This window comes from Pogona vitticeps, chromosome 1 (genome assembly GCF_051106095.1).
Source record: "Pogona vitticeps strain Pit_001003342236 chromosome 1, PviZW2.1, whole genome shotgun sequence".
NCBI classification, from domain to species: Eukaryota; Metazoa; Chordata; class Lepidosauria; order Squamata; family Agamidae; genus Pogona; species Pogona vitticeps.
Genome location: NC_135783.1, coordinates 187,010,474 through 187,032,907, shown reverse-complemented (window position 1 = coordinate 187,032,907; position 22,434 = coordinate 187,010,474). Strand labels below are relative to the sequence as shown.

At 42.4% G+C, this 22,434-nt stretch overlaps 2 protein-coding genes across 3 annotated transcripts in view; one reads left to right on the top strand and one right to left on the bottom strand.

Moving 5' to 3' along the window:
• Window positions 1-22,434, bottom strand: part of DNAH7 (dynein axonemal heavy chain 7) — a 191,915-nt gene that overhangs the window by 11,835 nt on the left and 157,646 nt on the right. For both annotated transcript variants that reach the window (XM_072979520.2, XM_072979522.2), the window contains exons 53-56: window positions 16,789-16,881; window positions 6,187-6,363; window positions 4,019-4,180; window positions 1,340-1,540 (exon numbers count right to left, since the gene is read on the bottom strand). In XM_072979520.2, the coding sequence (XP_072835621.2) occupies window positions 1,340-1,540; window positions 4,019-4,180; window positions 6,187-6,363; window positions 16,789-16,881 (633 nt within the window). The remainder of the gene's footprint in view (window positions 1-1,339; window positions 1,541-4,018; window positions 4,181-6,186; window positions 6,364-16,788; window positions 16,882-22,434) is intronic.
• On the top strand, window positions 8,130-14,583 carry BIRC5 (baculoviral IAP repeat containing 5). Its single transcript, XM_020808916.3, has 4 exons — window positions 8,130-8,855; window positions 10,693-10,802; window positions 12,821-12,941; window positions 14,065-14,583. Exons 1-4 carry the CDS (start codon window positions 8,718-8,720, stop codon window positions 14,320-14,322), a joined length of 627 nt encoding a protein of 208 aa, XP_020664575.2. The 5' UTR covers window positions 8,130-8,717; the 3' UTR covers window positions 14,323-14,583.

The following is a 22,434-nucleotide window of genomic DNA, read 5'->3' as shown; positions in this document are numbered from 1 at the left end:
TTCCTTCTTGCTACCCTCAGGTGCACTGCTCCAGTCCCTTCAGTGTCTTTTTTTCTTTGAAAGTTCATCCAGGAGCCTCCTCGCTCTCCTTCCCCTCCCAGAAGCTGGCTCCTAAGTAAGGACCTCCTCACTACCTACACCATTAAACAGAGGAGTCGTGCTTGGCTTCTGCAGCAGAACCGCATGGGGCACCTTCCAAGCTTTTCAGAGACTCAAACTGGGCGGGATGGTGGCAGCCCTCCTTGCAGGTACAATGGGGAGGGGGAAGAGGCAGAATAAGAGCTCCAAGGTTTAGAGTAAGGTAGGAGTGGGAAATCTGTGGCCCTCCTCACCAGTACGGCGGACGGAATCATCTGCAGACTCCCCTCCCAAGACCTGGAGCTGCTCACTGGGCCAAGCGGAAAACGAGTTGCGTGGCATCCTTTCCTGGACTGTAAAAGTCACCTCAGAGGAATCTCTTGAGGCGACTCCTATTTGGTGAATGAAACCCACAGAGAGTCTTGTGCACCCTTGGAGAAGGTCCGATTCATTGCTGGTACGTCCCATGCTTTGGGGGACTGCAACCTGCTCCTTGCGCAGCCTTCGCTGCAAATGAGGCACCCACAAATGAATTCGGAGAGCCTTCTCTCTGCTCCTTCCATGAAAGAAAAAGGCACTGCTCTCAGTTTTCCCCCCATTTTAAACAGTTTCAAGAATGTTTTTTTAATTGCTAGGCAAGCAGAAAAGGATCATTGCCTCAGTTTAAGCACAACCATCTTCCACTTCTTAATTACGACACCTATCATGGAAACAATCTTGGGTCAAGCCCATTCGCTCTCTGAAACCTAATTATGAAAACAGCAGGTGGCTCCCCAGCCTGAGCTGTTATTCTAAAGAAGGTGTTTATGAGGGCCATCCATCAACCCTGCTCGGCCATTTTAGCTCTCCCAGTTCCATGAAGCTCGCATTTTAATGCTTTTGATTAAAGCCTTGAGTCTCAGCAGTGCAGGGCTCAGCTATTCTTCTGTAACAGAAATTTCTCCCCTGCCTTGCAGATTTGTGTCAGGAAACCATTTCCTCCAGTTTTTTTTTTTAAGAGGAAGCTTTATTATTAATAGCACACCACCAAAACCTTGGCGGAGGAGGACTGGAGCGTGTGGTAAAATAAAAATAAAAATTTAATAAAATCCGCTATTACCGCCCCCCAGGAGCCAGTAATCAACACAGGCTTCCATGCAAAGAGGGAGGACTGTTTTGTTTGACAGATTTTTAAAACCGCCAAACACATCATCCACCCGCTGGGGTCTGCTTCAGTCGCTTGACAAGAAGTAGGAAATGAGGCAAAATGCAGCATACTAACAGGCTTCTTGCAGCTGTTAAAAAAGTCAGGGTCGGAGATGGGGTCCATCAGATACGAACGGATCACATTTGCCCGTAAGCCTTTGGGGGCCTCGTTGGTCATCTTCACACCATTCTGGAGCACCGAAACTGGGAAATTGGGAGATGGGTAGCTTGTGAGCCACAAGCGGAAATCGGGATGCGTTGTGTCTGGATTTAGTTCCTGGAGGGAAGGGGAAAAAATGAACATTCTACATAAGAACAAGAGACTGCCAGATGTTTCAACCATTCCAAAGCATGGGAAAGTTCCATTTTTAGACTCCAACTCAAAATATGCCCATACTCAAATGTTGCTGCAAATTGTAATTGTGAAGAAGGACCTTATTTCAAAACATCTGGACTGTTGAATCAGGATGACTGTTTTTCCAAGTTTGGTCTCTGGTTCCCAACAGAGGTGCCCTGTCATGCATGTGGAACTCCCCAACTTGAAACAGCTATCCTAGTCAACGCAACACACAGAGCCAACTGGTATGTACGTATGTTAATTTTCACACGCTGCGACCAGTATTAGGAATGGGATTTTTGGATTTTTTTGGACTACAAATCCCATAATTCTCCATTCTGAGAGTTCCACCTGACAAATCCATGCCTATAAACACTTTAAATGTTGTGTACCTGAAGCAAAGGCCTAGCTGGGAAGGCTTCAAGGCCAAACATAGGTTTAGCTTCACTCTAGGTACCTGGGCAGAAAGGAAGTGCCCAGGTAGCAGTGGGCAGCTTCCTTCCTGCATCGGGAGCTAGAGCTAGGCCTTGAAGCCTTCCCAGCTTGGTCTTTTCTCCAACTGAGGCACATGTAGGTGTCTGTTGATGTGGATCTGTCAGATGGAACTTCCTGAATGGAGAATCATGGAACCTGTAGTCCACAAACCCAGAAATCTCATGCCTAGCCAGAATCCTACTGAGTTTCTGCTGAGCAGAATGTCCCACCAAAGTAGTAACATAGGTTCATAGCACTGCATAGACATAACCTTTGTGCAAGGAGAAGATGAGTTTGCGTTATGGAGATTGCAACTTGCGCAACAGCAGCACTTGCACAACTGGCAGGATCTTGTGTTACCATGTTGGCGGGCCTTCCTGCTTAGCAAACCTCAATACGAACACTAGCTGTCGTCTTTGCTGCTACTGAGATCAAACACACACTTGTGTATCCAAGAGGTGTGTGTCTGTTTCTGTCTCTGTGTGTATGCATCTCTGTGACTGCACATTTGAAGTGGATGATACTAATTCAGGCATTTCTCAGGCAATCCACTTTTTATAAAGCCCGTTCATAAAGTTAATATAGAAACAAATATATAAGGGTTTAAAGTGGTTTTGGGATAGGTAAAGGTAAAGGTTCCCCTTGACAATTTGTCCAGTCATGTCCAACTCTAAGCGGCGGTGCTCATCCCCGTTTCCAAGCCATAGAGCCAGTGTTTTGTCCAAAGACAATCTTCCGTGGTCACGTGGCCAGCGCGACTAGACACGGAACACCGTTACCTTCCCACCGATGTGGTACCTATTCATCTACTCGCATTCTGCGTTTTGCATGCTTTCGAACCACTAGGTTGGCGGGAGCTGGGACAAGCGACAGGAGCTCACTCCGTCACCTAGATTCGATCTTATGACTGCAGGTCTTCTGACCCTGCAGCACAGAGGCTTCTGCAGTTTAGCCCACAACGCCACCATGTCCCTTGGTTTTGGGATAGGACAGTCCAATTTGGTAGTGGAAAGTATTCTGCAGTCTCACCTGAAGCACAGGTATATAGGGTAGGCTCCCATGAAGTCCACCCACCAACTGAACCTGCTTCTCCTGTCAGTGGAACTGCAAGGGGGCAAAACCTCTTCCCACATTCACCTTTCCATCAACCCCTCCTCCAGCAAAAAAAAAACAAAAACATGGCTCCATGGTCTTGGGAGACCCTCTGGAGATTTATGGAGAGTGTGTGGGAGGTTGCAGGAGAGAAAAGAGGAACAGGAGGCCCTGCTCCTCTGCACAGGCATGTTTGGATTGTGTCCCCAGAACTTAAGTCCCAACGACGCAGAGTTCAACTCCCTGGTGAAGTTCACCTCAAGCCAATGTCACAGTGTTACATTTTAGGAAGAAATTCATACAAACATAATTTGCAGGCATCTGGTGGCCTCTGAATCTCTAGAACAGAAGGGCCTGCCTATACTGTACCTCTCACAGCAAGGCCCAGTCCTGCAATACTCTAACCCAACAGCGCCGTCAAAAAAATACTTGGACCTCCAGGTTGCCACATCTAGCCTGGCATAGCCATGACAAATTTTTCCTCGTCTCCCCTCCCCACCCCTGTATTACTCCCTTCATTTTTTTTCTGGCCTTTCTCCTTTAGTTCCTTTCGGAAGTATTTCCATGGCATTATACAATATACATGCAACATACAAGAATGTAAGAAGACCTCTGATGGCAGACTCAAGTTCTGTTTAATTCTTTGGTCTGATCTTGTGAGGTGTGTTTCTGCCCACATTCTGCCCACACAATGGCCAACCAGCTTGCCCACGGGGAGCCCTTCGGAAGCCCCCCCCCCAGCCCAATAGGCCCCCTCCTGCCTGTTGGGTTCCCTGGCAACTCAGAATATCTTGTCAGAGAAATGGGGGCCTCTGAGGGTGGTAGGGCAGCATGCTGCTGACAGCCATTTACCTCACAGACTTTTTCCAGCATCGGCATCCAGGAGGTTGCTAGGTGACAGTTCTGCAGAACTACCCAACTGCCATCTTTCACGGCCTTCTCAATCATGCGCATGGCAATGGGGCCTTGACCTTGGCCCAGCGACAAGGAACTCAGCTTCATCGCACCAAAGCCCTGCGTGTGCAGAACATCCATGGAGGGTGAGAAAGCAAAAGGAGAGGGAGAATAAAATACAGCCAAAGGTCACAGTGACACAAGGAATAGCAACAGATTGTATTCCACAGCTAAGAGGAGAGAAGTGAATACCAATGCGATAAAGCAAGCAAGCAAGCAAGCAAGTGGCCTATACCACTGCAGAGGCTCCCTCATATCCCTTTGTTTACTGAACTGTGCAGATTGTAAATTAGATGCTGCAAATTTTAGTCTGCATGGGTCTTCCTGATCCTATCCTGGGCTTCAGTGGGGCATATAAAGCACTCGTTGACAAGGAAGAGGCCCGTTCTGCTTCCTGGTGGATCTGAATGCTTAAAGTACAACCCTTTGCATGTTTGGTCAGATGCAAATCCTCCTGTTGTCAGTGAGGATTACTGGATAAAAGTATCTAGCACTGCAACCCTGGCATGGAATTCTACACCTGTATGCTTGAGAATACATTCCATAGAACTCAGTTGAACATGTGCAGGATCACACAATAATTTAAACATATGCAAGGGTGTTTCTTAAAGGAGCCCTCCATCAGTTATCATCATCATGCCAGCAGCTATTTAACAAAAACAACAATATTGTTATTATTCTTACTGACACCATCATCCATAGTTTGATGTTGAATAGATCCTCTGGGTCAGAGCTGACTCCGGGTTTGGGAGAGCACTTGGGCCTGGTGTCCCATCCAGTGGGTCCCCATCACTGAATGGTCCACCTCTTCCTCGTCAGGGCCAGTGCTGTCCATCTGATAGCCCTCCAATTCTCAAGGGAACAGCAGAAGGTAGAGTAGGATCACCCGTGCCATTGCTGGCATGCTGAGAGAGGACAGCCGAAGATGGCAAGGAAGAGCAATAAGAGGGCTGGGAGGCCCTGAATTGGAGAGCCCTTGATGGTGAGCTCTTCGTGCTGGTCTCGGCTTCCACAATTACCCAACAATGCTTACAATCTGATGCTAGCTCTGTTTACTTACAAGAATAATCACTTGCAGGAAAGTAGAGTGTAAAAGCTGCTGGCCTCTCAAATCTTGGCCTGACCTTGTATCACACCTTTCAGAACACACCAAGGAGATACAGCAATTCATTGGACTCAATTTTAAGCCCGCAGCATCATGAATTGTTCTGAGATCACAGACAGGAATATCTTGCCCAAGACTGCAGCTATTCATTCCAGATGCTGAAGGTCCAGTGGGCACATGGTGTTTCCCCATTCATTACAACAGAGGAAGGTAACTCACAATGCTCCTTCCATTGTAGTAAATGGAGAAGGCTACAGATACTAGTGATGATGACACTTCTAATAAGAGAGTAATATATAGTGGTGCCTCGCAAGACAAATTTAATTCGTTCTGCGGTTAATGTTGTCTTGTGAAAAATTCATCTTGCGAAACATGTTTTCCCAAAGGAATGCATTGATATCTAATTAATACATTCCTATGGGCAAAAAAAGTCAGAACAAAGTCAAATTTGGTTTACAAAAGGTTTATTAAGTGCTCTTTAAAGCCATACATACTGTGCAGATGATTTAAAAAATTTCAATCAAAAAACTTTTTTAACATCATAGAAAAACATTTAAAAATCAGCAAACGTGAGGCAGGAACAAAAAAACGGAAAACATTCGTCTTGTGAAGCACGGCCATAGGAACATTTGTCTTGCGAGTCATCAACCCCATTGCCAAAACCATTTGTCTTGCAATTTTTTTTGTCCTGCGAGGCATTTGTCTTGCGAGGCACCACTGTATATGGCTATTCATAAACAAACTTTAGTATTTCATGGATCTCATGTGCATAATAAGCATGAGAAGATCACGTTGAATCCATTTCTTTTAAATATATCACTTATATACTTCCAACAATCCTGAAGTCACTTGCTCATGAGTCATTATATGGAACAAGCAAGTCAGAACTGGTGGTCCTAGCTTCTAAGCCTCAAGCCAATGAAGTATAATATTAATGGCATCATAATAGTCAACCACGCACCTGGTCATCAGCAAACTTGAGAAGAGCCGCCATCGGATCAGCACCAGGAGACAACACAAAAATCAGTGGCGCACAGCAGTGACTATCACCAAAGGCTTTCGATAAGTCAAAAGGAGGTGGTTCAATAAACATACGCCCCAAGTTGCCAATTATAAACTCCTGTACCATCGGAATAATCTAGAAACCAAGAATGAGGGCAGGTATAAGGTCATTTTCTCTGGGGGAGGGAGGAAATTCCACAATTTTACAGTATACATTTTACTGTGTGTGGTAAAGAAGCAAAATAATGTTTGTTTCTAATGGAATCACCAAAGCAGCTCTTTGATTACTCACAGTGAGACACAGACCAGTCTGATGTATAACAGACACAAAAACACCGCCTTATGTCTTTTAAATATATCTTTAAAAAATAAAAGAATGCATAAATACTGTATATTGAATAAAAGGAGAAAATGGCAAGTTAGAAGAAAAGGTTTCACCATTAAACACAGTTGTAAGGACATTTAATACCATAAAGAAACAATTTAATATTGTAGTTTTTATAAGTGCTGGCTAGCCTATTGCTTGCACCCTGCACATGTTGAATGCGCCTCCAGATACTCGGTCATCAAGGTCTTCTTTGCTAGTGGAGGCAAGATTTACAATGCAACTGTTCCAGTTTTTTGCTCTTCCTCCACATGGTTCAACCTTTAAGCTTACATGGGAAGCCATTCTATATAAGATCTGACTATTTCCCCCATGTAGCACTATCAGTTCTGATTGGTAGTGCTTCTTCAGGGTCTCAAACTGCACGTTTTTCCATTATACTTCTAAACAAACATGCCAGGGATTGTACGAGGGGCATTCGGAGTGCACAAGAGCGGTGTTCTTGAACAGCTACAGCCATCTTCTTTAGAGCCACTGATGCCAGCTCTTCACCTATTCCTCGTCCTAAGAAGTACTAGGCTATGCAGAGTGGACTTGGAATTTTGCACAGACGGGAAGCCTAAATCCAATTGCCAGCCCCCACTAGGTTAGACCCACTGAATCAATGAAATTTATGCAAGTGTTGACATAGCAACTTCCCATCCATTCAATAGGTCTACTCCTGTGGGGAGATTAACAAAAAGATGTAGGTCAAAGGCTCTGGCTCTTTATCAACCACACAAGAGGCTGAAAACAACAAATGAAGCTTTTAAAAAAAAATTATTTGCAGCTTATTTTTTAAAAGAATAGGCTCCTTTGAAAGAAGATAGCTGCTACTTTCAAGGCCATGTTATTTCATCTTCATACTAAGAGAAGTTTTATCTGTTTATTTCGGTCCAATAAGCAGAAGTCAATAAGAAACTACATGAAACCGCCTGGAGAGGTCATCTGGATTTTGGGGGTCTAGTATCACCAGTATGCTCATGACACCCAACTCCTACAGTATCTCTCCTTCTCCATCTACATCTTAGGAAGCTGTTTCAGCTCTAGATCTGTGTCTGGTGTCAGTAATGGACGGTGACACATGCCTTAGCTACACCCCAGCTGAATTACTGTCCTGTGCTCTATGTGGGTTTGCCTCTGGAAAATGTTCGGAAACTTCATCAGGTCCAAAACACTGCAACCAGAGACAAAATTAAGTCCAGGCATAAAACAGACCAACATGCCCTATCAATATTAAAGATGTGTGTGTTTGCAGTATGGAGTATGTTAAGCACTGTCAAACTCTGTGAAGAATTTTTCTAAGAAGAATATTTACAGCCAGTATAAAGTTCCTTTTCCAACCCACAACTTCCCCAATCTCCAGGCCAAAATGGTTACCGAAACCCTAGGAGTTGCAGCCCTCAAAAACCTAATTTTTCTACACCCAGGTCGCAAGTGTGTTCAGGATCACAACGTGGCTTGGAGTGGCCAAGAGCAAACAAGGAGAGAGAGCTCTTTTGCCTTTTTAATCATCACCTTATGGAAGAGGAAATTCCAGAGGGTGTCGCCTGCCACAGAACCAATGTTGCAGAAATTCACTAGCCAACATCACCAGTAAAGAAAGATGAAAAGGAGCCCTGAGATTTTTTGCCTCAGACCACCCATATAGGCCTAATATTTTAAAGCTGCAATCCCATCAACTGTTGCTTAAGAGTAAGCTTCTACTAAACAAATACAGTTTCTTTTTTTCTGAAGGAAGCACTGGTGACCATCCTCCAGCTGCTTACACTAGAGTTTCCCCCCACAAAATCATATTAAGGTCAACCGGCCATTTCAGTGACTATCCAAAAGCCATAGTCTTCAAACACCTCAGTAGCACAGTGCAATAACTGAACTATGCATTTATGCATAACATATATATCCAAATATCCATCTGCAGTCAAGAACAAAGCCTCTCTTTCTCTTTTTGCCACCATGCTTACAGTATACTCTTTTGCTAGTTGCAGAACTTTTAAGTTTACAGGTGAGACCAATTGGGGGAAAGTAGGAAATGGTCCAAGTATAAAGAGATTCCATGCAAAAAGTTATGAGACTGGGAGGAAAAAAGGGTGGTGGGAAGGAAGGTCCCTAAATTGGTTCTTTAAATGGAGAGAGTCCTGCGTGACATCAATGCAACTTCCAAAAACTTATTTGAATTTAGAGAGATGTACGAGTACGAAAATCGCTTAAAGACCTTCACACAGTGGCCTTTCAGGGAACACTGCAAATGTACTCCTGAAAATGTAAGTCTAAAAAGTTATTCTGCTGACTCCCTTTTTAAAACTACCTGATAGTTTATGCATGCTTATTTAAAGCAAGTATGGTTGAATTCAGAGGATTTAAATGAATTGACACAACCATGTGTGCCTGACATTGTAGCTGTGACAATGTTTTTGAAGTGTATATTTTTGAACAGGAAGCCTCAAAGTGCATGTTTTTGAAGATGAAGCCTTGATCTACGGAAGTCTAAAGGCAAAACCTGATTCTGAATATCTTTTGTTTTTAAAGCCTTTCTGCAGGTGAATGACCTACAAGCTGAGTTCCCCCCACCCCTTTTTCTCCTGCTTCAAATTATGACATTTTATTTCCTAGTTATTCATAATTTTGATTTCTAAAACCCAAGCCATGTTTGGGCTTGCTATCTACCAGGGCTTTACAACAAGGCCTGAAATAGTTGATAAAATTATCTTTAAAAATAACTAAAATGCAAAACAAGTTGGAAAATATTGAATGAGTTTCAGTTAAATCACAGTGTTAAAAACTGCTAGTTCTTCTGATGTGGTTCCTGTATTTCTAAAAGCTACACAGCGGGAAGAAGTTATGGGGACGTTCTTTACTTTTCTACCTCTAGGCCGGGAAAGCAGTTGTTTGCTATTAACTCTTCTGAAAAATAGGTGGTCCCTTTAATTCTTCACCTAGATGTGAGTGAATTCTATGTGTGTTTAGCTGCTAGCAGATAGATTTCTCACCTGAAATCTATCCAGGTAGTTATTGAACCTTCTAGAGCTGTGGTTCCCAACCTTGTGTAACCCAAGGTGTTTTTGGACTAAAACTCCCAGAAACTTTTGCCACCAACTGTGCTGGCCAGGATTTCTGGACATTTTAGTCCAAGAACATGTTGGGAACCACTCTTCTAAAGCAAAGGGGATATCCAGTGTGGTGCAGTGGAAAGAGTGATGGACTAGTACTCTGGAGACCAAAGTTTGAATCCCCGCTCAATCATGGAAACTTACTGGATGAGTGGAACTGGTAAAATCACTCCTTAAATATCTCGTTCACTTTGAAGACCTTGTTAAGGTTGCTATAAATTGGTTGGGACTTGAAAGCAGGTAACAATCACAAAAGCCAAGGGATGGGTGAGTACATGAAATGGAGCAGATGTCCTGTTGTGTGGGTGGAAGTCTGCTTGTAAAACACTGGATGTTGCCCTTTGAACCCAAGGTTGCTCTGCCTCTACACTGCTTTTTAAATTAGCTCCCCTGTCTTTGCTGTGGTCCACCTTTCCTGCAGCGTGGCCTCCTAAGACACACTATTGTAAGAGAAGCTCTACGGAAATTGAACGTGCAAGGTTAAAGCTGGATCTCTCCTTCAGACAAAGTGAAACAAATATCGCCAACAGCTAAGCAACAATTCCTTCCAAGTTTTAATGTCATCTTGGAAGTCAAGATAAACTTTGCAGGATGTCAGCTAAAGGCTCGAACAATTAAGAGGACCAGTTCCTGGGACACAGCTAAGCAGGAAGGACCGAGACCACAGTTTAAAAGCAGATATTAACCTTAATGTAAGACTGCTTTAAAATACAGCAAGACTGAGTATCTTTTTACTTTGTATACAATCTGAAGAAATGTGAACTTACTGTAGGCTTCTTGATTTAACTTTCAAAAGGTTAAAAATGTGGTAATTTGCCTGAGTCTATAGAATGGTATATTTAAGCAAATAAATCAAACAGTCCACACAATACTGCGCAGTATCTGAATAGCAGGGATTGCCCTATGGGAGTACAACACATGCGCCCTTCCTGCCTCTGTGTTTCAAGCTGTGGTTCTGGGTTTTTTGTTTGTTTGTTTGTTTTTTGTGCAGATGGCCAATGCTGGCTTCATCCACTGTCCAAATGTGAATGAACCTGATGTAGCAAAGTGTTTCTTTTGCTTGATTGAGCTGGAAGGCTGGGAATCAGAGCATGATCCCTGGTAAGCATGGTCTAATATTGGTCTCTGGTCACACATTCTCCAAGTGTAAAACTGACTCTTGACATAATAAGCTTGAATGGCTGAAATCCACTAGTAAGTTGAGTAGGTCCATTGAATCAGAGGACCTAACAGAGGTATTGGCTCATCAAATCTCAGAGATTCAGTGGGACTGACCTAGTTGAACATATGACTGGATTTCAGTACTGTATATCTGTGTAAGACTAATTTTCTACTTATTTGGTTTAACCAATATCACTCCTACCTGACAAAAACCTAGCTGAGTTGAGAGGGGCTTATTGGGTTAAGAATTTCAAGTGATAACACACATTTTCACTTGCAGTGTTGCTTCCAGACTAAAAAACAAAGAGAGCCTAATGGGGTGGGCACAGAACTAGCAGCCTTCCAGAACCTTGATGGATTCTAAACCCCCCCCCCCATGACTGATTCTTGGTGACCACAATGTCTCAGGCTAAAGGGGGTTTGATTCCAACAACATCTGGAGGGCCACAGGTTTCCCAACCCCATTCTTCAAGGAAGGTGCTTATACTGCTCACAAATACTGCCTCTAGCAAACTTCACATCTAAAATAACCCCAAGAGTAATAATAGCAGTATATGAGTGTGTGGTTTGAGAGCTTAAAACAAACAAACAAAACCCCTTGCACAAAAGATGTTTTGGGTAGAAATGGGTTGTGTGTGGAATTCTAAGCATCAAGTAGAGCCAGCAAAGAACGAGACCTATTAGGGTACCTGAGTAGTGTTGGTGGGATAGTGAGATCCCATCATCATTGCCCTTCTGGTTCTTGCCTTTTAAATTAAAGCCAAATGATACAAGATCCCAGCTTCGCAACTGGAAAATGATAAAACATGATTCCTCTTGAGACTCATTCCTTCAAAGCTGCCACATCTACACAATCAATTTGGAAATGAAGCCCTATGATTCTGTCCTGCTGATCATCCACCAGAGAGAAGCCAGCTAATTTGCAGTCTGCATCAATCATTGAATAAAGAAGCTTCTGTGACCAGGGATGGGGACTTGAGCTGCGGGACTCGCTGTCAAGTCGGATTTAAGTCACACCAGTGACTCAACTTGAACTAGCTCTGCTCTTTTTTTTTTTTCAATGACTCAGGCTTGACTTGCAGTTCAGAACCCATCCAGCCCTCCCTTTTTCAGGGGGAAAGAGAGCTTGTTTTTAATGGGGACTTGGACTTTGGGCTTGGGACCAAAGATTCAGACTACAGTGGTTTAGTATCTTTAGAAAAGTAGGACTGTGACCTAGATAGGGATATGCCAGGCAGGTGAATCCATGGAAGATCAGCACACATGAATAAACTCTGCAGCAGCCATTAGCAAATTGACAGCCCTGTAGATGAGGTTGGACTGCAATTCACTGTCTCAGTGGGACTCATGGAGGTTGCACTCTAACAGCTTCTGGAGGGCCACCTTCTGTTATGTGCCTACTATATATTTGTTACAAGGTATTATGAAGAAATGTTCACTCTTTCATTCCTGGTGCTAGGTAAGAGAAAAGGCAACTGATTATGTGGAATGGCAATGCTTTAGAATGGCTCCTGGAACACAGATTGGTGGGAAAGGGAGAAAAGGGGCACGTTTTTGCTACAGTGGACCCTTGACTTACAGATGGCTTGACTTACAGACTTTTTGAGTTACAGACTTCTCTGGCTGCAAAATGTAGGTTTGACTTGCAGACTGAGATTTGACTTACAGACCAGAAAAAAACCAAAATGGAACAAAAACGGCCGGTTACGGGATTAATCGGTTTTCAATGCACTGTAGGTCAATGGAGACTTGACTTACAGACTTTTTGACTTGAGAACCGCCTTCCAATACGGATTACGTTCTCAAGTCAAGACCCCACTGTATTTGCATTGAGTTAAGAAGCTACGCACCCCAGTCTTATACAGGGTGAGGAAGATAATTTTTTTCCAGGTAAGTATCTGCTTCCACTTGACTTCCTACAAGGGTTTCATTAACAGGCTGTTCTGTTCCCACTGTAGGCTGGAACACTCTAAGCGTAGTAAGGACTCTTGTGGGTTTTTGTCCCTTTCTAAGAGTTTTGATGATTTGACAGTGGAGGACTACCACCAACTCGAGATGGAGCGAGTCAGGATTTTCCTTGTGAGTAACAGAAGTGATAATTGCAAGTTCTGGCTTTGAATTTAGTTTTGAGCTGAAAATAACAAGAACGGGGGTGGGGGTGGAATACATTACACAACAATTGCCCATCTTTTTGAAGATGAAGAATTAGGGGGAGCATCTTGTACAGAACAAAAACTCTACAAAACTTTGAGGTCTGGGGGCTTTAGGTGGTGACAGCTGCTCTTTATTTTTTAAAATGTTGTTTTGGGACATTATTTACAGCCACTCCTATTTTATGTGTATTCTACTTTTTTCAACCTCCATACACACAGAAGGCTCTAAAATAATGCTTTGTCATGATGCTTTAGTTATCAAAATGAGCTCTGTGGGTGCAAATGGCAATTATCCATAACAGCTCTGTTGACAGGAGAAACTAATCAAAGCTGCTGCTGCTTCCCTTGCTCCCCAAAATCTCAAGGATAGGTGGGTGGGTGTAACAATCATTTTCTCCCACCTCCAGATTGAAAGCTGCCCTAAAATCTAATTTATGCCTTTATCTAGAAGAACTAGGTATTTGCTTTTAGTAAACCTTGACCTCTTTCTTTAAAGAAAAGAAAAATTACAAGACAAGAATCAAGAGAAAGAGAGCTGAAATAATGTATATACATATGTTTAAAACCCATCTCAGTGACTCAATAAAAGCCAACGTTTCTTAGGCCATTATCAAATGTAAAACACTGCAATAATTGTGATAGTATTTGCTGTAATTCCCAGCTAAAGCAACTTTCTCACCCCAGTAATCTGCAGCAACATTGTAGGGACAGGGGCTTTAACCTCATGCCCAGCACAGTGACACTATTTAATATCAAGGGCAGAAGTATGAAAAATGCCGGTCCTCAGAGATTGTTGAACTACAGTTCCTGTGGTTCCTCACCCCTGGCAATGGTTATTGGGAGCTGCAGTGTCTGGAGGATTGCCTGTTGCCCATATATGATCAAAGGAACATGCAGAAGTTCTTTCTTAACTATGATAGAAACACGGGAACAGGCATTTTCTAGTCCCCCCTGTAGCCATTTGTGATAACCAATGAAGCTCTTTAAAATTATAGCACGACTTTTAAAGTTACAGTTTCAATTATTTTTCCTCCACTTTGATTCCCAAGTGCAAAACTGGTCGAAGTGTAATACACGCCTTTGAAAAAGAAGTCGCTCTCACAAGGAAACGGCTGGTGGATCATTTTGTGAATAAGTACCAATACACTCCAGAATGGGAAAAGCCACCCCAGACATTCCTGCCCTGCCCTGTTCCTGTTGCAAAAGAAAACTGTGTGCTGACCACCAAAGAGAAGAGAATAGACCCCACCGAGGAACGGGAGGCTGCTCTACTGACAAGCACAGTTGACGAAAGTGTTGCCCTATGACTTGACTGCATGTACTCGCTAGAAGCTCTGAAGTGAACAATAATGTATGGGGGGTGCATTCCTAGGATATATCTCTACTCCTGGTGCTATATTCTGATTGTGCATGTGTATAAATCCTGTTCTGCATGAACCCAGTAATGGAGAAGGGGAGAAATTCTTTTTGACTTAATGGAAGAAGCCCATTGAACCAAAATAATATAGGTGTGCAAGGGTCGAAGGATGGAGCTTTTTTTTTTAAATAAAGAGTTTTGGATAGAACAATGAGATTATTCTCTGAAACTGATACTTAGATTGTTCTCTTCCACACAGCTATCCGGGATAAAAGCTTGTTGCTTAGTGTACGAAGTGACGTTAGAGTAGGCCCCTTGAGCTCAATTGAATCAAATGAGTCTTCTCTAGTAATGACAATGTTAAAGTAAGTTGCAACTAGAGTAGGCCTGTTCAAATCAATAGAATCTAAGAAAGAGCTGACTCAGTGGGCCAGCTGTAATGTGACTTACTACACCAGACAACAGGACTTCAGACTCAAATCCAATGCTAGTTCCATTAAATATTCCCCATATGACAAAGCAACACATTCATTAGGGTAAGTCTCTGTCTCAGTAGTTCCCAGGTCTTCAGGTGTTTTTGGACTACAGCTCCCAGAATTCCTGGCCAGCAGAGCTGATGGTGAAGGCTTCTGGGAGTTTTAGTCTAAGAACACCTGGGAACCTAAGGTTGGGAACCACTGCACTATCTCCACTTTTCCATCAAAGAGCTTCTATGTCACTATTGTTGCTCTTGAGACTGATTTGATGAAATGGACAGATTCCTTATGAGCAGCCCATGTCACTTTGTTATTTTTTATTCCTTTGTCCTGAAGGAGCAGCATAGCTGAGAGCTATAGTTTTGCCAATCAGAAGTCATATATGGGCATCTGCACCGCTTTTAAGGGTTTTTGTATTTTACTTGAAATTGTTAGGCCTCCCAATTTCGCTTCTGCAATCCGACTGTGTTTTCTTATTTGGTGGGAGTTTCCAAGATTGTATGTTTATTATACTCCTATCCTGACTTACCTCTGCAAAACAGTGTTCAAGGCAACTAATAAACATAATTAAAAACACAGCAAAGGCAAATTAAAAATGACAGATAATAAAACCACCAAAATAATTAAAACTGCTACAATCATCACAAGAAAAAATAATAATAATCAAATTGATTGCAACAGCAAATAAGATGAGGAGAACAGTGGGAAAGTGAAATTGAAGCATTAGCAAAATCAAAATGAGCAGACTGGGAAATACTGTACAGCTTGTCCAGATTTTGCATTTCAACTTCCATTCACCTTGGCCCAAGAGCCAGCAGTTAGAGATAACACAGCTTAAGAGCACAACAACATTTGGGGAGTCATTTGGACAAGGCAGTAAGAGCACGTTCTCTGGGTTATAAGATTCCTGGGTGAGAAAGATGGATTTTTCATGACACAGGTAATAAATCACTTAAGAACAAGGCTGACTAGTACGTTTATCACCTCAAGCTTGGCTAAAAGAGGTGATAAAGCTTGGCTAAAAGATACTGTACTAGGCCTTGCTCTAGTAGACTCCAGGATCTCCATAGTAAAAAGAGGGCATTCAAAGGCGCATAAGGATGGAAAGAGAGCGCTCTTGCTCATCGTTGGCCATACCCGTGTTGCCCCGAAAATAAGACAGGGTCTTATACAGTATTAATTTTTGCTCCAAAAAACGCAGTAGGGCTTATTTTCAGGGGATGTGTTATTTTTTTCATGTACAACAATTTACATTTATTCAAAGACAGCCATTTCATCTTCTTCTGGTTGCTGCACAAGGGTGGAGGGCGGGGTTTCATTTCACTGGGGCTTATTTTGGGGGTAGGGCTTCTATTACAAACATCCTGAAAAATCATACTAGGGCTTATTTTCAAGTTAGGTCTTATTTTCGGGGAAACAGGGTATCTATCAGCCAGCTAAAATTACAGAAATAGGTTTGTTCATACTTGGTAAGAATGAGGCTACCCATGCAAGAGATCCTGCAGCAATTATAAGCCAACAAACAGCTGAAAGGAAATGGGAGTAGAGAGGCTGAGGTTGAAGGACTTTGTTCCTGGAACTATATGAACAAGAGGAATGATTTACTATATTTGCAAAATTGCCTCCTGACGCAGGTCCTCTGGGCAGTTCCCCAAACAAATAAGAGAAAACAAAACCACAGTATGAAGCAATAAACTATTAAAAATTAAAAATACAATTAAGAGAGGAAACGGTGTTCCATAAGGGAGAGACGGACATTCTGCAGGAGCAAAATGTTTTTCTACCCCAAGGCAATTATGCTTGCAATCTAGAGAGAAGTATCGGCAACTCTTCTCTGTACTGCCTGCTTCCAATGTGGTTCTGGGGGAAAGGCTGAGAGAAATTAGGCAGTTCTTCAGCAAGCAAGCTTAGCTCAAGGTCTGATGTTCCTCCACACTTACTTTGTCAGGCCTTAGACAACGAATGATGAGCATCCTTTGGAATTCCCCCACCTTCTCTTGCCACACATCAGGAAACGGCTCGTGGTGAGGCTCCTGCAAACAAACATGTACACTTCTGGGTTCCTTACCTTTCATACTCAAACACTGCCCCCCAAAAACATAACTACAAAGCATAAGTAGTTGATTAACACACATGCACATGGACACACACATACAGAACAGTTCTATCGGGGTTCTCTTCCATAGCACTGACAGTCCTTTTCATGCAATAACGTGTGTAATGAGCCTTAAAGGTCCTTATGGCCTCCTGATCTAGAGGCCGAATGAGAAATATTGTGTTTGGGGGCAAGGAGACCACTTTAATGCCTTCAGTGTCACACTCATGGGTTTCTGGGTGGCCAGGGACACAGTATTTATTGAATATTTATTTATTTACGGAAAAAATCTGTGTATAACCATGGTGTTCTCAGACCCATGCAATTCAAGGGAGAAGTATACATGCTTTGGTGGGCAAGTCTCAGCAGACAGGAATGCATCTTTCCAGCAACAAATATTTCCATCTTCTAGATTTCAATGCCCTGAGTCAAAGCCTCTTTGTCTTGCTCTCATTATTGCTCTGGATATACTGCAGGAATTGTGAACACTTGAAACACATAAAGGGGGACAAAGAATGGGAAAGGGAGACAGAAAATAGAGGCATGAGGAAAAGAAAAATATTCTTAGGCCTACATCCAACTGTGAGCCCTAACTAGACTCTGTTACTAGAGAAGGGCATGAACTGGTTTGTCCTGGTTCATCCCAAGTCATAAAGGTGGTGGCACAGGTGCTGGTGCTCCCCTCCCCCACCTCCTCTGGCTCAGACAGCTACCCACCAGCTCTAGCTTGCTGGGTTTTTTCTGTCGCCTCAACTGATCTTCCAGTCCCTGCAACAGCTCAGACTTCTCCAACCCTCTCTCTTGGTTGATCTTCCACTCAGACAAAAGGATGGGCCAGTGAAGTTTGTGCTCTTGCTCATGATTGGGAGATTAGCCAAGGAGGTGGGAAATTCAAGCAAGCTGGGCCTGGTGAGTGGCTGTTTGAACCAGAAGGGAGGAGGAGAGGAGCAGCAGCACATGTGCTACTGCCTTTACGAACCAGGACGAACCGGTTCATGCCCATCTCTACCTATTACCAGACTGGCCAGGTTTGTACAACATCCCTCCAGAGTCTCATTTTTGCCAAGACATGTATGTACATGCCACAGACTGTTTTAACTGTAAGGCCAAGGACAAATAAAACTTAAAAACGGGCTGAAAAGAAATATCTTCTGGTCTCAAGGTAAGTCAAGGCCTGACTTCCGGCTTGACATCGCGACAAGACAGCAGCAGGAGGGCAGAGCTCTGTCCCCTGGGCTGAATTCTGACCCGTTTTGGGACACCGTAGGGTGTCGGAACCACCCTGGAGGGGTGGTGAACTGGGGGAGAAAGCCTGTTGATCACGGGGGGCGGCGGCCACCCCGGTTCGATCCAGGAAACTCCCTAATCAGCCAATGGGCAGAAATAAGCAGCTTCGGCTAGCTTCCAAGTCACTGGCAGCCGTCTGAGAGAAGCAAGGAACAGCACCTGGCATCGCTGTTTTTCCATCGGGTGAGAATCTTTTTACAACTAATTGCCTACGTACCCCTACATATGGAAAAAAAAGAATTGCTATCTTATCTCAGTAACTTTTTAAAGCGGCAGAAAATCTGGTGAGAGGGATAGCTGAAGAAAGTAACTTTTTTAAATTATACTTTAAGAATATTTACAACCTGGCGTTATAAGCTTAAGAGACCTTCCTGCAAATTAAGTGCGGACATTGTTTTGACTATCCAGAGCATTTGGAATGATTCCCAGAAGATGTGACCTTGAATATACTGTTGTTGCTTAAGTCTGAAAAACTGTTTATTTCCTCGTGAGCTTCTGGCTGGAATTAACCCTAAAGTGGACTTTTCAAAAACTGTTCCTTGGGTCGAATTTGGTTCAACTTTACATAGCCAAAGCGGAACTCTTGAAATGACTCTGGAAATTTGGAATATCTGTTTATAAGCATCTAGGCAGCAGAAACAGAATGGCACAACAAGGACAATTTTGGAATGAAGTAAAATCTATGCTTCAAAAAATATTAACGACCGTGAAATCTCATTATCAAGAGGCAAAATTATCTAATCAACATCAGAAGGACTATAGTCACAAGCAACAGGAAACAACAAGGAAGGAAATGGGAGTATCACAGATGATGTATGCCAAACCAAGCAGCAGCTTGAGAAAGTTAACCTAAGAGAAACATCAGTCTTGGACCAGAGGAGAATACCAGGGGAAGACAAAAGGAAAAAACAGCAAAATTAACCAAAAAAAGCCTGGAAGACTCATTGAAGATAGACCAAGTACAAAAAGAGTCAGTGGACATAAATCAGAACTACAAAATGGTTTCAGAGGACATGAAAGATGACAGAATGTTTAGAGATATAGCAGGGAATGAAAAAAGAGGAATCAGAGAGGGAATTACCTAGAAAGATGAAAAAACGGAAAACAAGGAAGGGCCCCTTAATATTGAAAACATGTATATATTTATCATCTGGAACTGTAAAAGGGTATGTTCTGTATATTAAAAAGGAGAACTAAATTGAAATAAGAGAGCCCGAATCAGGGTAAAGATGTAATATGGTGATTTTTTATTTTAGGCAAACTAAACTAGATATAAAGCTGGGTCATGGATCTGGAACCACTTTCAATAAGAATGTTATTAGAAGATCCTGAGAACTTTATATAATATGAGAGTAATATTATGATAGTAGTTATATTATATACTAAAATCTGTATATGAATGGTTTGAAAGATGTTTGGAATTTGGGGGGATAATCGGGAAGACACAGATGTAAAAAACAAATAATTGCAAGCAAGTATGTAACACGATGTTTGACAAGCACAAACAATGTAGATAGATTGGAAAATTAATAAAAAATGTTTTTTTAAAAAAAAAAGGTAAGCCAAGGCCTCAACTTCTATCATACTGCCGTGCTCCATGTTTTTATATTTTTCTATGTTTTTAATTGTATTTATTGTAGTGTAATGTTATCCTCAATGCACTTTATGACTTTCAATTTTACCCCTATGTATAGATGTTGCTTGCTATTTTGTTACTTTGTTGTTTTATGTTACTTGTAAATTGCCCAGAGTGGCCTTGGCTGCCAGACGTGTGTGTGTGTGTGTGTGTGTGTGTGTGTGTGTGTGTGTGTGTGTGTGTGTGTGTGTGTGTGTGTGTGTGTGTGTGTGTGTGTGTTTGTGTGTGTGTGTGAACAAACAAACAAGAAAGAGGAAATGACAGGAATATAGGTAGCTCTAGCTGACTCATTAAAATTATACACAAGCCATGAATGCCCTAGCCAAAAAGCGTCTCAGAGGATAGCCTTCTTATAGAAAGGTCACATAGATTAGATTACGTTCTTTTGTTTTTGTACTGCACAGATTATCTGGGAAAGAGTCTAGAATATTCTGCATGTTTGTAAACAGAGTCTGTCCACTTCCTCCTTCCTGTCTGTGAAATGGCCCATTATATTTCCATTGTCCCTGGACCATCGGGTAGGATTAACCAGGTGGGCAACGTGCCATAAGCCATTTCTGATAGGAAGGGACAGAACAGGTAAATTTGTATTCTATATTTATATTACAGCACTGAGCAGAGGATTGAACTCAGTGGCCTTATAGGCTCCTTCCAACTTCATGAGTCTATGATTCGGAAGAGCGCATATGGCTAACAAGAGGGCAGGTCACTTTAGTCTGCCTGGCCAAAACCAGATGCAAAGATACTCAGTAGCCATATTAGGGTCTGAGAAAAAATTCTGGAGGAAGGTGTTTGCTGTCTCCGTTTTTCTCTTAAAGCCCTTCCGTTCCTCCTGATCCCTGCCAGCTGGAGTTCCAACGCCTCCCCCTCCCACCCCCCAGCTGTAAGGCAACAAGACTAAAGAAAGGGAATCTTTGACACCCCTAATCTATCTTCTGGCAGTATCTTCCCCACACATTGATGGCTCCTCAATCTGCCCCTTTTTTCTTTCTGTGTGCCTGCTTTAAGAAAAGTTCCTTCCTTCCTTTCCTCCTCTTATCCTTGCTGCACCTTTGCAAATAGTCTGTGCAGGCACTGCAGAACTTTGCAATGCAGCCTGACTTTCAGAACCCACCAGCCAGGTAAATTTGCTTCTTTTGAGTTTATATTTTCTCATACAGTATAAGTTATATACTGTACTTCATTGTTTAATCCTTCTGGTTTCCCAATTTAGGGCACCCAGTGTGGTGTAGTGGGTAGAGTGACAGACGAGAACTCGGGGGACCTGGGTTCCAATCCCCGCTCAGCCACAGAAACTCACTGTGGGTGTGGAACTGGTAAGACCAATCCTTAAATACCTCACTAACCTAGAAAATCCCATTAGGATCACTCTAAGTTGGTTCCAACTTGAAGGTACATAACAACATTTCCCAACATAATTATTGGGCATATTTTAATTCTGGTTGTTCAATAAAATTCCCCTTATGAATAACTTTTTGTGAGTGTGATTTATTTATTTATTTATTTATTTATTTATTTATTTATTTATTTATTTATTTATTTATATCCCGCCTATCTGGTCGTGATATACTAGGTCCTCTCTGTGTCATGGTACAGTATTGCCATAACTGCCATAGACTGAAGATCCTTTATGGGTGTATCTCCAAGACATGTATGAGTTCATGCATGTGCTCTGATAACATACCTGGATCACCCAATCAAAACAATGTGGCATACGTGAGTGTCAATTTACCTACTTTCCACTGACTCAGTGGTTTCCTTTAATAGGGAGAAGCACTTGGATTTAGGCCATATCTCTTTCAGACGTACAGTTTTCCATTTGAAATATCCCTCTTGCCTTAGCATTCCAAGTCCATGCTTATGAAATTAAATGAGTATTTGGACCAGAGGCTAAACATTTCTTCCCCCGTATCTTCTCTGCTCACCAAATATTATTTTTCTTTTATTTTTAAGTGATAACTATCATGCTGGCTGGACAGCTCATTAAGTTTAGGTATCTGGCTGCAGAGCCAGAGGCTGTGAATTTGATTCCCACTGTGCATCCCAGAAACAACCAGCCTGTCTGGCCTTGGGCAAGCTGCACTGTCCCAGGATGTGCCCAGAAGAAGGGAAGGGTAAACCTATTCTGTATGTAGAGAAGCCTGGAAAGGGTCACCATAAGTTGGATTTGACTTGAGGGCACAGCCATACACAAGGATCTTTTTACACACATTTGCCTGTAATGTATAGTTAGTTGTTAAGAGTGAATAATTTTTTGAAACATGCAGTGTTACAAACACAGATTAAACAGATAAAATGTGTAATCCGATGCCCTGTCCTGCCCAAAAGTTTCCAATGAGAATGTATTCTGAAACTCTTCCTGTGCTTTCTGCACCCCACCTAAAACAAACAGACCAATCATTGCAAAAGAATAAATGGTTGTGGATCTAACATCAGAACTAGTGGCATTCAAAGATGAGTAAGAGAACACTTAAGCCTCCGGAACACATTGTTACAAATCTCAAAGCAAGCGTTCTGAAGTAAAACAAAAAACAAAACAAAACTTCAAAGAGAGATTAAAGTGAGAAA